The following is a 17,818-nucleotide window of genomic DNA, read 5'->3' on the forward strand; positions in this document are numbered from 1 at the left end:
GTATTTTACCTTATTTCAATCCCTTAGCATTGCTATGTTTGGCAAATTGCTTTGCTGATTTTTGTATTCTTAGGTAGCCTAACAGTTCAGGTGGGCTGTGGTCCTGCAGTCACGCTGAGCCGAGCCGAGCCGAGCCGAGCCGAGCTTAGCTGAGCTGAGCTGAGCTGAGCGTGGGTGGGCTGCCCTGAGCAAGTCTCACCTCTCCACCGCACAACCTGCTCTGTGCTGGCGCTAGTGCTGAGCAGGACGGAGTCCAGCTGTGAAACCGATCCCGCTGCAAAATAACCTCACCAAAAAGAAGCGTTAGCTTTAGGCAGGTGACTTTATTAACACCACTGACCACAGGACCGAAGGAGCTGCAGTGCCGGCCATGGGGAGGGGGTGAAGTGCATGGTTTAGGGCACAACTACCTCCTTCTATGGCAGCTTTGAGTTACGGTGACAGTCTCCCAGTCACCGCTGATGCCGCTGTGGCTGTCACCGGGCTGCCTCTGCCCCATCGCCAGCCTCTGCGCCTGCCGCGTCGGCTTCAGCGTCCGCCTGGACGTTTTGCTGAGGGGCTTCCGCGCGTGGACTTGTTGGAAAACCAGCGGAGCCAGCGCGAACGGCGTGAGGCCGTGGGCAGGGCAGGCGGGGGCTGTGGCGCCCGCACACTGAACTCAGCCAGCGCTGGTCTGTGGCTCACGAGGGCTGGTGGGACGGCTGTTCAGCTGCTGGGGTTTCCCTTTTCACTTTAATTGGTCAGATAAAGAAACAGCCCAAGATTCAGCGCAGCGGGGACAGAGTGCCGTTCCCAAACCGTGCAGAAAAGGAGCGCTGGTATCTCCTGGCAGAGCTTGTTCACACGCTGCTGTTCCAACAGGCGGTGGGGATCCTCGCAGCTCTGCTGCCGGTGGTTCGCAGCTATTTCCTAACCCTTCTGCATGGGAACGAACCGATGTCTTTTCAGGACAACAAACAAGTGGCAGCAACCGGTAACAGTCAAATGCGGTGTGCGAGTGCCCTGGGTGACACACGAAGCTCACTGCGCCTGTGATCTTCCATTACGGACCCCCAAAGGACCCCCACCTTACCCGCATCGGCCGTCCCCCCCTTTCCAACGCAGGGTGCTGCCCACCCCAGCTTCCCACCGCCGCCAGCGGGGAGCTGCGCTCGTTCTCAGGGCGTCAGCCGCTTTCGGAGTGGACCCGTACCATCTCTTCACCCCTATGGACAGCTCAAGTCACACACAGCTTCTCAACAGCTTGTAGACCATGAGACTGTCCATGCAATGCCTTCAGCTGTAATTCCAGGTCTGCCTCACGTTGCTTTGCTCCATTAACAAAAGGATTTTTTTTCTCGGGTAAGATTTCCAGAAATCAGCTCCCCGAAGAACTGCTATCTGGGTGCTCTGCTCGTCTTCTTTCGCTGAGGGATTTTTTTGCCAGCATCGGTCACGCAGAACTTAGCAGCGGCACACCGCCTTCGGAAGGCTGGTAACCCCTCCTTGCCAGCGCTGTAACGTAAGACACTGCAAAGCAGACAGCTGGGTTGCCAGAAGGAAACGCTACCTGCCAGCTGAATGATAGCGGAGTGATTACAGCAAAACCCTTCGGAAGATTTTTAACTCGGGAGGATACTTGTGCCTGGCTCGAAGCAAAGGAACAAGGTCCTCACACGATGCCGTCTGCCCGCTCCGCTTGGCACGGGAGCCATGAGAGCGGAGGAAAAGGCCTGCGCGAGCTCTGGGCACAGGCAGTGGAGAAACTTGCTTGGCACTGCTGGCAGGCAGCAGCAAACAGCCCGGGATGTGTCCAGGAGGCCTCGACAGCCTGCTCCAGGCAAAACACACTCGTTTCACACGGCAGCGTGCAAGCGGCCAGAACTGTTCCCAGCGGTGATTGTACTTTGTGTGAAGGAAGGAAAATCACCTTGCTTTATCTGGGGTTCAGCCTCAGAAATGCTCTGCTCTGCAGACACGGTGAGAATAACACATTTAATAACAACCGTATTTTTTTCACTGTATTGGTATTTTCACTGTATTTTCACTGCTGAGCATCCTGAAACAGCACCAGAATTACGGTGTGCCATAACGCGTGCCACCCAGGGAACAGGGCGGCCGCATCCAGGCTGTGACCAGCCAGGGAAGGGTCCTGCGGACCGCTGCGCTCCAGGGAAGCACACCTCGCCGGGCACGGCCCCGGTGCGACGGCCTCTGCGCGGCGGGACCCGCTTCCCCGCTCCCCGGGGCACGTGCTGGCTAAATCTGTAGACGTCCTCCACGGCTCGAGCACCGTGCCCTCTCGAAACGCCACGAACGACGATGAAGCCAGGCAGAGGAGCAGAAAAGCCAGCACAGCTTTGGGGGATTAAAGCAGCACGTCTGGGATGAAAGAGATACCCGACTTCAAACAAAACCGAATGTGTACTGCGCAGTTGCCATCATTCTTCTGCAGGGCTGTGAACCGGCACGCCGTGCACGTGCCACGCCACGCTGACTCCACAGGCACCGTCTCGGCGCCCCGCTCGCGTGGGTAACGCGGCGGAACGAAACCCGGCGCTGGCAGCACCGCAACAACAGTGCCGCGAGCGCAGGAGCGCGGTCAGACGTCTGGTGAAGACACCGAGTGGGCAGCTGCCCCGCGGTGACCGACTGACCGGCGCTGGATGGTGTTCAAGGCATCTCCAGAAACGCTCCCGAGGGCCGCTGTCCAGGCTGCTGGGGCACGGCGAGTTTCTGGAAGATGCCAAGTGGTTTTGGAGAATGATTTCGCCGGGGTCCGGGCGCGGACTGGCACGGGAACCGGCTGCAGGAGGGACGGGCGCTAACCTTTGGGTGACACAGTCCCCGCGGGGAAACCAGACCCTCTGCCGCGCCAGAGGCACGCGCCAGCTGTTCGCAGCTCCTTCCTCCTCCATTTTTCACAGCTTAAGCATTCGGCTGGCACCTCCGTTCCCTCACACGGCAAGCCCTCTCGCTTTCCCATCCCTTCCCCATTTCCAAAGAGGGCTTTTAGCATCTTGGGAAAGCAATTTTACGTCTGTGCGGGTGGCCTCTCTTTACCTCCTCCCCCTTCCCACACCTCCTCAGTCAGGGAGAAGGGTCCCAAGCCCCCTCACCCCAACTTTTTAGTAGTTACGTTCTCCAGATGACCCAGATGCGGGGTTGTTTTCTTTAGGCACATGCCATCTTTATTTCACCGAATCAGAACGCACTGCTGACACTCTTTCTGCATTTCCATTTTGTTTGCTTAGAAATACCTGCTTCTTATTTGGGACTGTATCAGTCAGGGTTTGTTCGGGCCACCGACTCCGCCGGGCACGGAGGGTGGCCAAGCTCCGGCGGGCGGAGGCGTGATGCCCCGTTACCGTGGCGGGCCCCTCGCCTCTCCCATCCCCAGGCGAGGAGGGCAGCGCCGGGCACTCGCCCGCAACCCCCCGGGGGCCACCGCCTCACCCCGGCTCGGCTCCGGGGCGGGCACCCCGGCGGGCACCCCCGCGGCCGGCCCGGCCCGGCAGCACAGCGGCCCTCGGGGATCCCCCCCGGCCTCGCACACCCCCAGCCCGCGGCCGGGCCGGGCCGCGCCGCACCGCGCCGCCCCGGAGGCCGGGGCCGGGGCCGGGGGCTCCCCGCAGCGGCGAGGCCTCCCCCCGCCCCGTTCTAGAGCCTTCACCGCATGCGCGGTGCGGCTCCGGCCCCTCGGCGCAGGCGCCCGGGCCGCCGCGCCGGGCCGCTCCGCCGCCCGCCCGCCGGGGCGCATGCGCGTGCCGCCGGCGCCGGGGTTCCTCGTCCGCGCCCCCTCCCCGGCGGCCGCGCAGGCGCAGAGCGGGAACGGAGGGGGCGGGCGGTCGGGCGCGTTCCGTTGGCGGCGGCCGGTTCCTGTCAGCGGCGGCGGCGGGTGGCGGTGCCCGGTCCCGACGGCGAGCGGAGCCCCCCCCGGCCTGGCCCGGCCCGGCCCGATCGGCGGCCCCGACGTGCGGAGCGCCGCGCTCTCGCCTGCCGGTGTCTCCCCTCCCCGCCCCGGGGCGGCGGAGGCAGCAGCGCCCCCCCCCCGGCCCGGCCCCCCCCTCCTCCCGCCGCCCCCCTCGCCCCTGCCGGGCCGCGGAGCTGCGATGCCCTCGGACTTCATCTCTCTGCTCAGCGCCGACCTCGACCTCGAGTCCCCCAAGTCGCTCTACTCCAAGGGTGAGTGTGGCGGCGGGCCGGGGCGGCCGCCGGGCCCGCGCCGTTAACCGCCGCTGTCGGTCGGGCCCGCGCCCCGGGCCGCCCGCCCTCCCTCCCCCTCCTCCTCCCCCTCCTCCTCCTCCTCCTCCTCCTCCTCCCGGGGCCGGCGCGGAGCTTCGCCCGCCCCGAGGGCCCCCCCGCCCCGCCGCCGGCCTGCGGGCCGCGCCGGGATGCTCGGCCGCCGGTTCCCCGCAACGAGGGGCCCCCGCGCTGGGGCCGAGCCCGGCTCCCCCGGCCGCATTCCTGGCCCGGCCGCGGCGGCCTCAAGAATGTGTCCCGACAGGTTCCTGCGGCCGGGGCCCGGCGGCGGCCCCCGCGGGAGCGGCACGGCGGCGGGGGGCTGCGGGCCGCAGGGCTCCCTCCCCGCCTCCCCGGCTGCCGGGGCCGCGGCTGCGGCCTCCCCGTTGGGCGGCGCGGCCGCAGGGATGCGGGCCCAGCCCCGCCGGGGCCCGGGGCCGGCGCCTCGGCCGGGAGCCGGGCAGCGCCGAGTAACGGGGCGCGGGGGGGTGCGGGCGGCTGGAGGTTTCCCGAAGGCCGCTCGCCGAGTTTCTGGGAAGGGGGTGTCGGTGGAGCAGGCGGCCTCGGAGAGGAGGTGGACATTGGGGTTTGGGTTGGAAACGGCCAGAGAGGCCGAGGAGCGGAGGGTCCCGGTACTGGGAGCTTGGTACGCGGGGGTCTGGGCAGGGAGCGGGGGGCAAACCGGCGTCCTCGGCACCGGGGGAGCCCCGACCCAGAGGTAACGTAGGGACTGTCGAAAGTAAGCCGGCTGCACGCCTGTTCCCGTGATATCCGGATTTTAGTTTTGACACGCGCACGGTAACAAGGATATGTGCGTTAGGACGAATACTACCTACTACACAAGCTCTCAACTCGTTTTCTCTCATTTAAAACACTTGAGAGCCACGACTGGTAGGTTGGTGGCCGTATCTGCCCACAGTACAACGGGGGGAGCGATTTTGGGGGCGTACGACGAAAGAAATGGGAAGTCTGTCATGACCCTGAAGTGAAGGTAGCTAACCAGAGTTTAATATCGTTACAGGAAAGATTAAACTTTTTTAGCATTTTTGGAACTAACTGTAATGTGGTCATTAACTCCAAGTTGTGTGTCGTTAGTGCTGACGCTAAAAGAAGTAAGACGACTGTAATGAGTGAAAGCACATCTTTAAAGCTCTCCAACTGCTCTAAGTCATTGTCTCACTGTTTACAGATCTTAAAGTTATCACCACTGTATAGTTTAGATATCTATATAGATAGATAGATATAATAGTTTGTAAATCTTTTTTAAAGATGTTACTCCAGGGGTTTAAGGCTCTCTGCTTGTCTCGCACGTATGTATTCCAACCGGTTTCAGTCCTAGTGAGGGCGATAGAAGGGAAAGAGTATTGTGAAACAGGGCAGTTCTAATTAAAAAATACAGGTGATAAAACCGTATCAAAGTTATCGTTTATTGTAGTGGAAACTTGAAAAGTGTGCACTGTTCCAGTAATCTGTAAAACATTTAAAATAAAACGATTCTATGTAAGTTGTGACGTTTCTTCAAGGACTCACGCTTAATGGAGCAGACCTTTTGAACTCGCCAATCTTACCAGGAATTCTCAACATTTTTTATATTTAATGGAATGGTAAAGTGTCTGTTTCAGGTAGGAAGATGGTCTCCAACTGATGAATCAAGAGCGTATTTTTTCTTCGGGTGGCGTTGGTGTGGGTTCAGAGCTAGAAAAGGTCTAGGGGAGGGTGTCTGGCGCTTAGGAGTGGCCGTAACGAGCTGCTTGATCCAAACGAGGTGGCACATGATTGAGGTGTATAAAGCGGCGAATGGTTATAATGAGGTTAAAGCAAGGTTTTCTTTTCGTATTTTGTCATAATAAAAGATCAAGGAGATGTTAAGTTGAAATGCAATTTAATTTAAATGAAAATTTAGAACAAATGAATATACTTTTACAGAGTGAATAATTAAGCGATCGTCTTTGCTGTGAGGTATGTTAGTACGATTTTTAGCTGGATTTAGGAAAAGATATTAGTGGTTAGCTGATTAATCGGAACACGCTTTACTGTGCTTTTTTTTTTTTTTCCCTAGATAGATACAGATAAACTTATCCTGTGGACAAATGCTCTGGATCAGAGTATGAATACAAGTGATGAGATAAAGGGAAAGGTCTGAACACAGTGAGAAAGCCACAAATATGCATTTGTGATGAGGGTGTGTTAGCAGCATGTAGTTTCTCATAACTGCTTTCCTTTTAGAAATACAGCTACCCCGCAGTTTGGAATCCAGCTCGCAGATTGAATTGCGGCCAGTAACTTTTCCCCTGAATTGCATTCCTGTGTGCGCGTCGGGATGGTTGCGGTTTAATGATACCGGTCTTGTAAGTTTGTCGATGAGGATCGCTGCGGTGTTCTGGAAATACAAAGATTATAAAAGTGAGAGAAGCTGTAAGATTGGGGTGGTCTTGGGAACAGCTGAGGTTTTCTTACATGCAAACTTGAGTTTATTGAAATGAAAGTGGAAGAATCTTGGCGTACTGATGAAAATATACTTGCCTGCTCTTAAAAGTGAAGTTATACTTGAAAACCCGGTGAATCAAGATGTGGCTTATGCCAGTGCGATTTTTTATGGTGTAGTTTGTCCCGTTCTCTGGAGAGACGGAGTTACGTCGTCACTCTGTCCCCGCGCTGTGTGTTACAGTTTTGGCTTGCACGGCCATTTCAGTTAGGATTTTTGTTTTCATATTCCTTTAAAAATGTTAGGCAAAACTAGAGGCACACAAACCTAAGGTGAAATGGCAATACAAAGGGAGGGTCGTTAATTTAAACTCGGATCTGATAATTCATTTGAGTTCTTTCTTTTCATTTATGCGTAACTTGGGAAAAAGAATATTTTTCTTTGAGTATCTAAGTACTTTATCTTCCAGTTTTTACTCTTGTAGGTGTGGTTTCATGAGCAGTTCCAGCCAGGGTGAATTCCCACTTGCCGAGTTAAAGCAGTCTTGTCCCCTGTCTTTCCCTTGCTGCTCTGCTCATGCCAACACTTACGTGGCCATGGAGTGACCCGGGCTGGGGAACTGATCATGTTAAAATGAACTCTGCTTCTCCCTTATTCCTTCTCACCCTGCCCCCCAACAACAAAAAGGAAAAGGGGAAGAGAAATGTTGATTTTTAACTAGGTGAGTATCCTGGTCGTGTTTGCTGTGGGTCTTTGTGAATGGCTTGTGCTGACTCAAGGAAAGGACATGTGAAAACTAGCAGTGGGGAAGGGTGGGACTACTTCTTTCAGCCGCGGTGCCAGCTTATACTGGCTTAAAATGATAGTGAAACTGTACTGAAATTGCAGGCCTCTGGAATGTGATGCGTTATAGCTGTTAGAAATAAAAGAAATGCGAAGCGTTGATTCCAAGGCCTGTTGCTGAAGCTCATCCCCGCAGCTCCTGAGGAACTACTTGTGCTAGGGACTAAAACCCGTCTTTTTAGGTATAGTCAATATTAAACAAAGGAATATGCTTTGTAACCATTGCAGAAGGGTGGTATCTCCTAATAAGAAGAGATACACAAAATTGTATGTGTTTCTGAATGCTGAAAATGTTTAGAATGTAATAGGTTTAATTCCCATCTTTACATAACATACTGTCCTTTTTTGAAATAAAACAACCCAAATGTGCATACAAATTAGTAATGTAGTAGAAAAATCACTGGAGCGTAAAACCTGAAGCCTGGAGGCTAGTTGTTCTGTGGTTGAATATCATATGCAACATTCAAACATAGCAAAGTTAGCTATTCATTGTAAACCGGCAGAGGTGAAAACTGCGATTAAAGCAGTTCATCAAATGTCAGGTACTAAATCAGAACTGATTAAATGTGTGATTAATTTAGCTAATACGTTCATTTTGAACAATTACAAAGTAACGCATGTGTACTAATAAAGTTGCGGTTTTGCACTGCAGCAAGTACAGTCGGAACAATCAGAATCCCGCCTCCCGATTTTGCTTTACACAGATGAGCAACTGTAAAACTGTGAGACCTTCTGGAACTTGGAAGCAACAAGAACAATGCTAGTAGTCTCCTAAATAGCTCTTTTGCCCTAAAAATGTCATGTAGTCAAAATTCAGTTTTCCTTTAAATGATGGTCATCTGCTTGTGTTCGCTGAGAACTGTTGGTACAACACGGGGGTTTGGGGGATTTTTTTCCCCCCCACCACCAGAACTTTTTTCTTTCCATGATAACTCTAGTGAGACAGTGACTGAATTATCAGAGAGGGATGGAACAGATGCTTTATAAAAATTTTAAGAGCCTGCTTTTAGTTTTGGACTTTAGAACTAGTACTAGCAGTTTTTAGGAATAGAAAGAATACTTGGCTTCTTTTTATAATAATACTTAGCTTCTTTTTGTAGCTTGTAGAAGGTGCCGTGCTGGACAAGCGGTGCTGAGCGTTGCGTCAGGGACGGGCTGCGCGCGTCCGCCTGTTGCGGCTCCTCCAGCCGCCCCCGGGACATTCTGACTTAGGCCAACTGAAATGGATTCCACCAAAGTTCCTTACGTTCTGCGTCCGCCTTGTCAATGTCCGTTTCTACGCTGAATCTACTACCTTCTCGGCTTTAAAACCAGAACTACAGAATATGTTGCTGCAAGATGATTAGGTGTGGTGCTGGGGGTAGGGGGAGGATTTTGAATTCACAGCTTTTCACGCTGTAATTTGAATATTCCAGTGACAGAGCTGTTTAAACAGACCCTTTTCCCTGCCGTCTGTTCTCACCCGTGTACTGTTCTCTGAATTGTGCCAGCACAATTGTTTTTTGTGGCTGCAAGATGAATGGGATTAGGAAACCAATCTAGAATGAGTATATTGTACTTTTGATAGGATTTTCTAACATTGTTCTGCTCCCTGGTCTAGTTTACTGTGCAGCTGCACAAATAGTGGTGTCAGGACAAGAAAGGGGGTATCGAGGACTGGGATTAAATGGTGGAGGAGGTTGCAGATGAGGTAGAACTGCTAAACGGGCTCTGCTGCGGAAAGAAATGCTCCTCGCATCGTGCTGTCTGTTGCATTTGCCGTGCCTGTGCTCTTGTGCCGAGACCGGGAAAGCCCGGCTTCCTGCCCGGGCTGGTTTCTTGGGGATCGGTGAGGGAAGCCGTTGCTGGAGCCTGGGAAGCCGGGCAGGACGCCCCAGCACCCCTCCTGCCACAGGTGTGGATGGAAGAGCACGAGGCTGTGTTCCCGCCTTGGGCTCTCCGGGGCTTGCCTGTTTGATCTGGGTGTAAACGTGCGGTGTGGATCGAGGAGCAGGGGAAATTAAGAGGAACGAAGAAAGGTTTTTCTTTAGTTCCAAGAGTAGTTGGACTTTTTCATGGTCGGTTTCACTGGGTTTGGATACTTTACGTAGTTCTACGAAAGTTGTACATTTTTTTCTCTTGGAGAATCTCCATACATTGCCCAATTCTCTCATCCCATTTAAACTTAGATATTCAAAGAAACTGTAATTGGAGAGAATATATTTCAGTCCCACGGAAGGATCTGAATCTTGCAATGAGGAGCTTGAACTTGACTTGGTTTAGTGAGACCTCAGCATGAGCATTGCCAGGGTCGCAGCCATCCGCCTCCTGAGGAACCGGGCTGCTCCTGGAGGAGGGGTGCCGGAGAAGCCCGCCGGCCGTGGCCGCGTGGCTCCCTGCCGGCAGATGCGTTGGCTTCAGGCTTCTTCCCCTTGCAAAGCCAAATGGGTACGTTTTATTACGTTGTCTTTTAACCCAGCAATGTTGGGGGGTTCTCAGGGACCCAGAGGCTGGAAACTGTCTTAAGGTATTGGGCAGATATTTCTGATTGCTGATACGCTTTAGAGGAAGACACACTTTCCCGATACTTTCTTTCCTCCCACCTCAGTCTTTCGGGCTCATCGCGTTCTTCTGTGATGTGAGGTTATGGCTCTCGGCATCCCTTATGTTTTGTTTTGTTCTGCAAAGTTCTTTGTGCAGCTTCGACACTTGCTCTAATAGAGATCTGAGAATCTTTAGAATATGAAAATATTAGGCGTCAAGAGTACTTGTGTTCAATTAGTTCAGGACCGGCATATTTGAAATCCATTATAGCTGCTCATAAGGGGAATCCATAGGATACTGCTGTTTGGTATAGTCAAGAAGTAAATCTTCTATCATATGTTTCCCAAATCGTAGGTTAAGATTTTTGAATTTTTATAAAGCATCTGATCTTTATTTGTAAGTTTTCAACAGCATGGTTACCTTTGGTTGGGGTCTGTTGACTGAAAACAGTTACCAGGCAAAGCCTTGATCTGATTTTTGCACCGGTACACAGATTACTTAGTTTTATGTGGAAATGTACTTCTTTTGAGTTGGAGAAAATGAAAGAGACGCAATGCTTTCGTTTATACAAAAAGGCAATGGCCTGAACTCATTTGGTAAAGCCTAGCAGAAACTGCTGAGTGGCCAAAGTGCAGGTGAAGTAAGGTATGTGCTCATGTCTGTGCAGTTTATCACCTGTGTTATCTTCTCTGTGTTTATGTAAAGAGTAAACCGAGGAGGTTGAATATTCAGGCAAGTTTTGGCTTTCTCGTCAGCGAGTATAGCAATTATTTTTAGGAACTGACTGAAATGAACTCTCAGATCTAACTTTGAACTGTGTTGTAACAGCGGATTCTAATGGGCACGTAGTAAAATCTTCAGTAACCGCCGTTTCCAAAAGCGTGCAGTGCTTCAGCAGCGTTTGAAAGGTTAATGCTCAGCGTCGGTTACGTTATGTTATTAACTCGTGCAGCTCCGAGTGATCGGTATGGTGAATATCACTGCATCAGGCTAAGAGGAATGTTTTCACTATTTACATAAATACGCTGTGAAGAATCCTTCTCCGGTTCCCCTTGGTTACTTGTCCCTCCAGCAGCTGGAAAGGTTTTACAGTTGCTTTGTAAATAATTAGAAGGAATTTTGGGTGGCCTTACAAAGTTTATAAAACGAATCCAGTACACCAAAGTAATGCAAAGTTTTGATCCTAAAGGCAGATCTGAGTTGCGGTGAAGTTCAGGGTGTTTGGCAAACGAGGAAGATGGATAACAGTTCCTATTAATGCCCAGACAAGATGAAGCATACAGGAAAGAAAGGGATTTAAAGACAGTAATAAAAAGTTTTCAAATGTTGGAGTTCCACTCCTGTTCAGCAAAACTGACGTTACAAACCAGTTGTTTCAGTTTCTCATTGTCTGGAGGCCTGACTTTTTTTCTTTTTTTTGGTACGGATCCACTCAGCAGAAGAATCTGAGTTTTGATAGTAGCACTACAGAGCGATTGGAAAATAATAAGCTGCAGAGTTCCGTAGCTTCTATTAACTATGACAGTTTCTGTTTTCTTGTGCATAGGGGAACATGGCCTGCTAATATGAGTATTAACTGCCAGTGGTCATGCAAACCGCTTTGTGAAGCGGGGCAGGAGGATGCGAGTTGGAAGTGGCAATCTGCCTCCCTTAAAATTGCCTTCTGCTTCCGTCGGCGCTCGTCCTCGGAGCGCGCTGGCGGCAGCAGCGGCTCCTTCCGAGCCGCAGCAGGGCTCACGCCAGGCAGCGCCGCACAGCCGAACGTTTGCGTAACACCAGTCCCGCTAACGGCCTGTGTTTCGCGGTTCGGGGATGTCTGCCTTTGCGGTGAGGTTCCTTTCTGTGTGTGCGAGTATATGCTTTACTATTTGGGATATAACAGGAGTATCTAGAATCTTATTCAGTTCTTTTTTGACTCTTGGTTAGTGTTTGGATTCAGCAAGAAATTGCATGGTCTGATTGTATACTTGGCGAAGAAAAACTTCTTGTCTTCCATTTAAAGTTTACTGTCCATTCAGTTTAATGTTAGGAATGAGGAGGTTTAAATATTTGAGTATGTCTTTGTTTCTTAGGGGGGAAAAAAGGTGGTCTAGCTTGGAATATGTATTCCTGTTAAAGCAGATTTACTGAGGAACTTATAATTACGGTTCCTAATAGCCTTGGTCATATCTTGCAAGTAAATGCTACAGACCCAGGGAGTCTGATTTAAGTTAAACTTCTGAAAACAGTCGGGTGTCCCTCTTGTGCAGGGGGTGGGAGGGGAGCGGGGTGAGCACTTCGGGAGGCAGTGCCAGCTCTCAGTGACGCTGTCCTTGAGGCTGGCCGGCACCTCTTGCAATCGCCTAGTCCAGCCCCGGCTCGAGCTGCGCCGGCTGGAGCGGTTTGCCTGCCACCGCGTCCCGCTGGGGTTTGACTGTCTTCGTGGATGGAGACTCCACAACCTTTCTGGCCAGCCTGCGCCAGTGCTTGGCTACCTTCATGGTTAGGATAATGAAGATGGAATTTGATGTGTTTTAACTGGTGCCCATTGCCCTGTCACTGGGCACGGCTGAGAAGAGCCTCTCATTCCCTCCCATCGGGTATTTATACACGTGGGTAAGATCCCCCTGAGCCTTCTCTGGGCTGAACAGTCCCAGCTCTCTCAGCCTCTCCTTGTGTGAAGGATGCTCCGGGCCCTTCACCTCCGTGGCCCTGAACGCGTGTCAGTTTGTGAGTTCTGAACAGCTTTTACGGCTGTTGGGACGTTTGTGAGTTCCCACGTCAGAAATTCTCCTGGCTAGTGTTACAGTCATTTTCGCATGGGGGCACTAAGTCAGGTTTTTCCTTTTGAATATAGCCGTTTATTTTCCTGAAATCTGTAGGAAATATACACGGAGACTTTTGTATCCTGGCATCAGTTTTGCTGATATCTACCAGGTTCAAAACCTACTGGGAGATGTGACTGCCACGTTGCTCCCTTAGGAAAGGGTGTTGCACTTGTTTATCAAGAGCGTGTTCCTCTGAACGTGGCTTTCTGGGCATTCCTGGAGGTCGGTGCTCCGGGCACGCTCGGCATGTTCAGCCGTTTTGAACTCTTCTCTGCGTTTGTTAGTGATAGAGCAAGAACTTCCATCGTCTCCTGTCTGTGTAAATCTTTGTGTGAGTGTGATCAGTGCCCTTCCTTAGCCTGTGTGCAGATTTCATTTGGGAATAAATCTTATTTTGTTTTTCTTTCAGGGCATCTCAGTTCTGTGCAGGGCCATCTGCCTCGCCTTGAAACTTGAACCACACCTGGAATGGAGTTGCTCTGTAATCAGATGGGGAAATAATTTGGTTTCTTATTGTGTGGCCTGAAAGGTTTCAGTTTGAGCTTCAGTAATGCAGTTATTTGCTACCACTTAAGTAAAAAAGGTGCTTTTGGAGGTGTGGTAGCAAGGAAGGGATTATATTGTTTAGAGTAAATTTAAGTACGTCTTGCCGTGCAGGTATTTCAATACATTAATACAAGAACAAAAGAATTCATTTAGGAAGATTACTACCTTTCTGCACCTGAGCTAAGGAACTGAAAGACTTTATTTTTAGTGGATTCAGCTTTTAGAGGAAAGGCAGCTGAAATACTCTGGGCGTTCAAAACAAACGCTTTATAGAGTGGGATACTAGTTATCTGTTGAAGAAACTCTGAGTGCAAGTTTTTGTTCCCCCCCTTAGAAGTCCAGTAAGGAAAGGCAATTTAATCGAGCTGCAGAGATCTTTAAGTATAGCAGCGTATGCCTTTTGTTGGATGTTGGAATGCCCAAAAGCTTCTGACAGGTACGCTGTAGCCATCCAGACGTGATCTTTGTCTGCAGGCTTGCCAATTATCCCCGGGAACTCTAACCCCCAGTGGACTTATCTTCCATGATACTGTGTTCCTTGAATCGGTGTCAAGCTTTAGCATACGCAAGGTGTTGCACAGTTTAACTGTAGATAGAAAACAGAAGATTTGAATGAAGGGGAGAGGAGTACGAACGCCACAAATGGTATAGCACAGATAAACAGGCCGTGCTTATTTATGATTTTTCATGACTACGGAGATAAGACACACTCAATGCAATGACCAGGCAGCAATTTAAAACAAAAGACAGGTTTGGTTTTTTTTTTTTTCTGTGCACCATTTAATTGTGGAAACAACTGACAGATGTTTTGGGTGGTAAAAGGATAAATAGTTCAAGAAGCTGTTTGATTTGTAGAGGAGATATCTATTTAGGGAAGCCCGTAAACTAGGGATTTAGTCTGCAGCTGATTGTCAGAATTTGGAAGGTGCTGTAATAGAAATACTCTTCCAAACTTACTGGTTCTTGTAAACCTTTCCCCATGGTTTGCTGATATCAGAAAAGACATGGGCTGATCAATATTTAGATTTGTTACGACCATCCTTAAGTTTTCCCTAACTTGGCAGTTCTAGAGCAGTTACACCACTGATTCTCTTGTTGCTGCTCTCCCTCTGATTCCGGTGGGGTTTTAGCTCTGTAGGACAGAAAGGAATCTTTTGTCCGCCTTTTGCCGTTCAATGGTTGGCTTTGGTTCCCACTTCTCTCCTGAGAGTTGTGTGTGAACGTATTTGGAGAAGAACTTGCTTAATAGTTTCAAAACCTGTTTTTACAAAGAACTCGTATCTTTATTTCCGTGAGGAATTCCTTCCAGGGGCAGTATTTATCACGCAGGTTTGCCCGCGGTTGAGTGCGCGCCTCACTAGTCGCATCTCCCCTTACCTGCAGCCTTTGGCGCGCCGGCAGCGTGGCTGGGGAGGAGGAACAAAGGGCTGGGAGGTGTGGGGCTGAGCTGGAACCGCAGCACCCTCTGCTTGATGAAAGCTTGCTTTGAACAAACGCTGTCCCGAACACATGCTTCTGCCATATCGTTCAGGCTCACTAAAAAGGGTTTTATTTATAGTCTTCTTTTTCCCTTTCCTCTTTCCCCCCCCCCCCCCCCGATTTCCAGCACGAGCATGTTTGGAGTAGCTGCTGTTGTTGCTAAACGTGACAGAAAGCTGAGCGGGCAATCTGGGACTCGTGTGCCGTGCTCCGAGATGCCTTGTGACTGCACGCAGTGTGTGTGAAGCGTCCGGGCCGCCTCTCATGCCTTTCCCTGTTTTCTAACACTGATGCAGTTTTACCTCCTAATCTGGGATCTTGCAATACCAGAGAGAGAAGTTGGTGAGATACAGGAGTCTCGGGCTCCATCGCTGTCACACAACACGGCTTTCATGCATCTGATCAGTTTATTAGAAGTTACGTTACAGGTGTCAGACTTGCAGCAGAGCTTTCTTTTAACTCTGCCAAGGAGCATTGTTTGTTAAACATTACCTCGTGTTTGTTTTTAAAAATTATGTTTATCATCAAACATAGTACTTGAATTATAACTTGTAACCAAAATGATGGTAGGAAGCATAAATATTTCTCAGTTTTGGGGAAGGACGAAAGAAAATGCCTTTTAATGTCAGTATCTTACTAAAATGAGTAAAGGGAGGGAGGCATGAAGATGGTTTGTGGGCTCAGGATGCTAGACATCATGCTGGGAGTTACTAGGACATGTCAAGTCTCCTGAACATAGCCTCTACACCCGGGTTTGTAATAAAATACCCAATCCGAGAGATGGCTGCAATGTATTGAAAGTCTGTCTGAATACCTGTATGCTTTTATTCTTCAAGGTCAAATATCACAGTATAGCCTCAAAAGAAAAAAAAGTGCATATATTGTTCCTTGATGGTGTTGCATTTCTTGTTCTACAGCAAACGTGCGAGATGGCAAAAATAACCCCATCGGAAAAAACTGTGCAAACCTGAAGAGGCTGAGAAACATTGTTCTGAGACAATAGTAAATGGAGGGTCAGGTCGACTTGTGCGTGTCTCTGAATTCGGGTGGTGCGTTGCACCTACGGAACCAGCGTAACTGGCTGGAGCACCTGATTACCTCTGTGTTTCTGGCGAACTTTGGTTTTGAAACAGCAGCAATGTTTTAAAGTGGTTGGTAAATAACTATTGTTAATATTCTTTGGTCACACAGTATTTGGGTTTCTTTGAGCATTTGAGAAATGAAGTCTTTGTAGTGACAGAATGTGAAGATGGGAAGAAAACCAACTATCCTTAAAATTCAGTTTAGTATAGAATCGCAAATAAAGGCCATTGTTATAACAACTGTATACAACAGTGTTATAAGGCGAAATGAGGTTGGTTGAGTTCCTTAATTGAATTTTCATACCTATCATATTTGGATTCTTTCCACACATAAGCTTAGCTCAGTTTCCTGCATGCTGGAAGATTAAAACATGGCAACATTGGATTTATTTCTTTTAATTCGTAAGGTATTGTGAACGGATTGATTGTTTTTTTTTAATTCTTTTTTTTCCTCCCATTTTGCGTTGTTTATGAGAGAAATACTATTAAATACTATTTCTCACATGTGGTAAAACCTTTCAAACACATTGCTGAAGGGTTTAACTGTTTAGCGGAGCGGTACCCTGTTCCGTTTGGGTACGCGCAGTTGTGTCAGCCCTTGGTTGCTCTGCCTTGTCCGCCGTGGTATGTTAGCCGTATCTTTGAGTTCTTGGGTTTTTGTCTGGAGTTCACAACTGCATGGGACAGGCTTTTCAGTAAGTCATTAGAGGTCCATTTCTTGAAGGGACAATCACTAAATAATGTTGTTCTCTCTTTCTGAGATGTGTAAAAATGGATGCAAACAAGACACAGGATTTATACTGTCTGTCTACATTTATAAAAGTACTCTTTGAGCTGTGAATGGGGATGACTGAAACACAGCCAGGAAAGCTTTATTTGATATTTGGATGAATGCCATAAATAGAATTCAGCTCACACATGCCTTTGTCAGTTGTTGAAATTCAACTTTAAAAGGATTAATTTCTCAACCCTACCCTGCTGTGCAGAATCCTGAATATTGAGATTAACAGCTTTTCGGAAGGTTAGCGGAATACTGCAGTAACTGATTTTTGTTCAGTTATGAATTGCTTGCAAAATTACCTTTTTAATACTAGCATTTTTGGTACTAATACTTGTCCTTTAAAAAATGCAGGAAACAACTTTTAGCTTTCGTTTTTATTTTTAAGTACAAGAAATAATGATATTACAGTTGTGATAAAATTTTAATGACTTTGGTGGTTAATAATATATTACTGATCATCTGTCTTTAAACTAGAAGTGGCTGTCTTTCAGCAAACTCTTCGCTCTTCTTCACTAACATACTATAATGTGCATTTTAGTGTTGGAGTAGCAGCATTTGCAGGCAACATCGGGACTTTACAGCGTCCAGCATCAACACCGAGCGCTCAGATCCTCTGCTGATTCTTCAGAGTGGAGCTGCACCAACACCAACTTTTTAATCATCAAGTTCTCTGGTGCAGGCAGAACTGTGGCATCTGCCTTTCCCGATGTGCTCATGGATCGTGTTGATTTAGGGTTTGCTTCTTTTGTCTGAAGCCAGAGGGAACTGGAAGGAAGATTTTCTGTTTGGCTGTGTAAAACATCCTTGTATACACTGCAGTTTCTTTGAAAACCTGCCACTGTTGCTGTAGCAGCAATATAGTTCTGCCAGTATTGACAATAACAGGAGCACTGGTGGGAAGACTTGCTTCCATCTTTTACTGCTTTACCATCTACAGATACTCTGAATATAGCATGGCAGATAGAGAGAGGGAATAGTACTCTGTAGTTTGTTTCCACTGCCCTGTCTTTAGAGGTGCTGCTGAAATGAAAGCACTGGTATGGTGTCAGGAAGCATGCCAAGTGTCTTGCTGATGTACCTTCATTTGAGAGCTGTGTGAAAAAGAGCGGTC

General features: G+C 49.4%; 1 protein-coding gene across 3 annotated transcripts in view; it reads left to right on the forward strand.

Annotated features, from left to right (window-relative positions):
- The first annotated feature begins 3,740 nt into the window (after positions 1-3,740).
- Positions 3,741-17,818, forward strand: part of NFAT5 (nuclear factor of activated T cells 5) — a 73,629-nt gene continuing 59,551 nt past the window's right edge. For all 3 annotated transcript variants that reach the window (XR_015700315.1, XM_087738655.1, XM_087738656.1), the window contains exon 1: positions 3,741-4,164. Coding sequence is in view for 2 of the 3 variants with exons in the window: in XM_087738655.1 (XP_087594781.1) it covers positions 4,092-4,164 (73 nt within the window). In the remaining variant the exon portion in view is untranslated. The remainder of the gene's footprint in view (positions 4,165-17,818) is intronic.

Source organism: Nipponia nippon, unplaced genomic scaffold (assembly GCF_047370975.1).
Source record: "Nipponia nippon isolate SJK-2023a ecotype South Korea unplaced genomic scaffold, ASM4737097v1 scaffold_7, whole genome shotgun sequence".
Taxonomy (NCBI): domain Eukaryota; kingdom Metazoa; phylum Chordata; class Aves; order Pelecaniformes; family Threskiornithidae; genus Nipponia; species Nipponia nippon.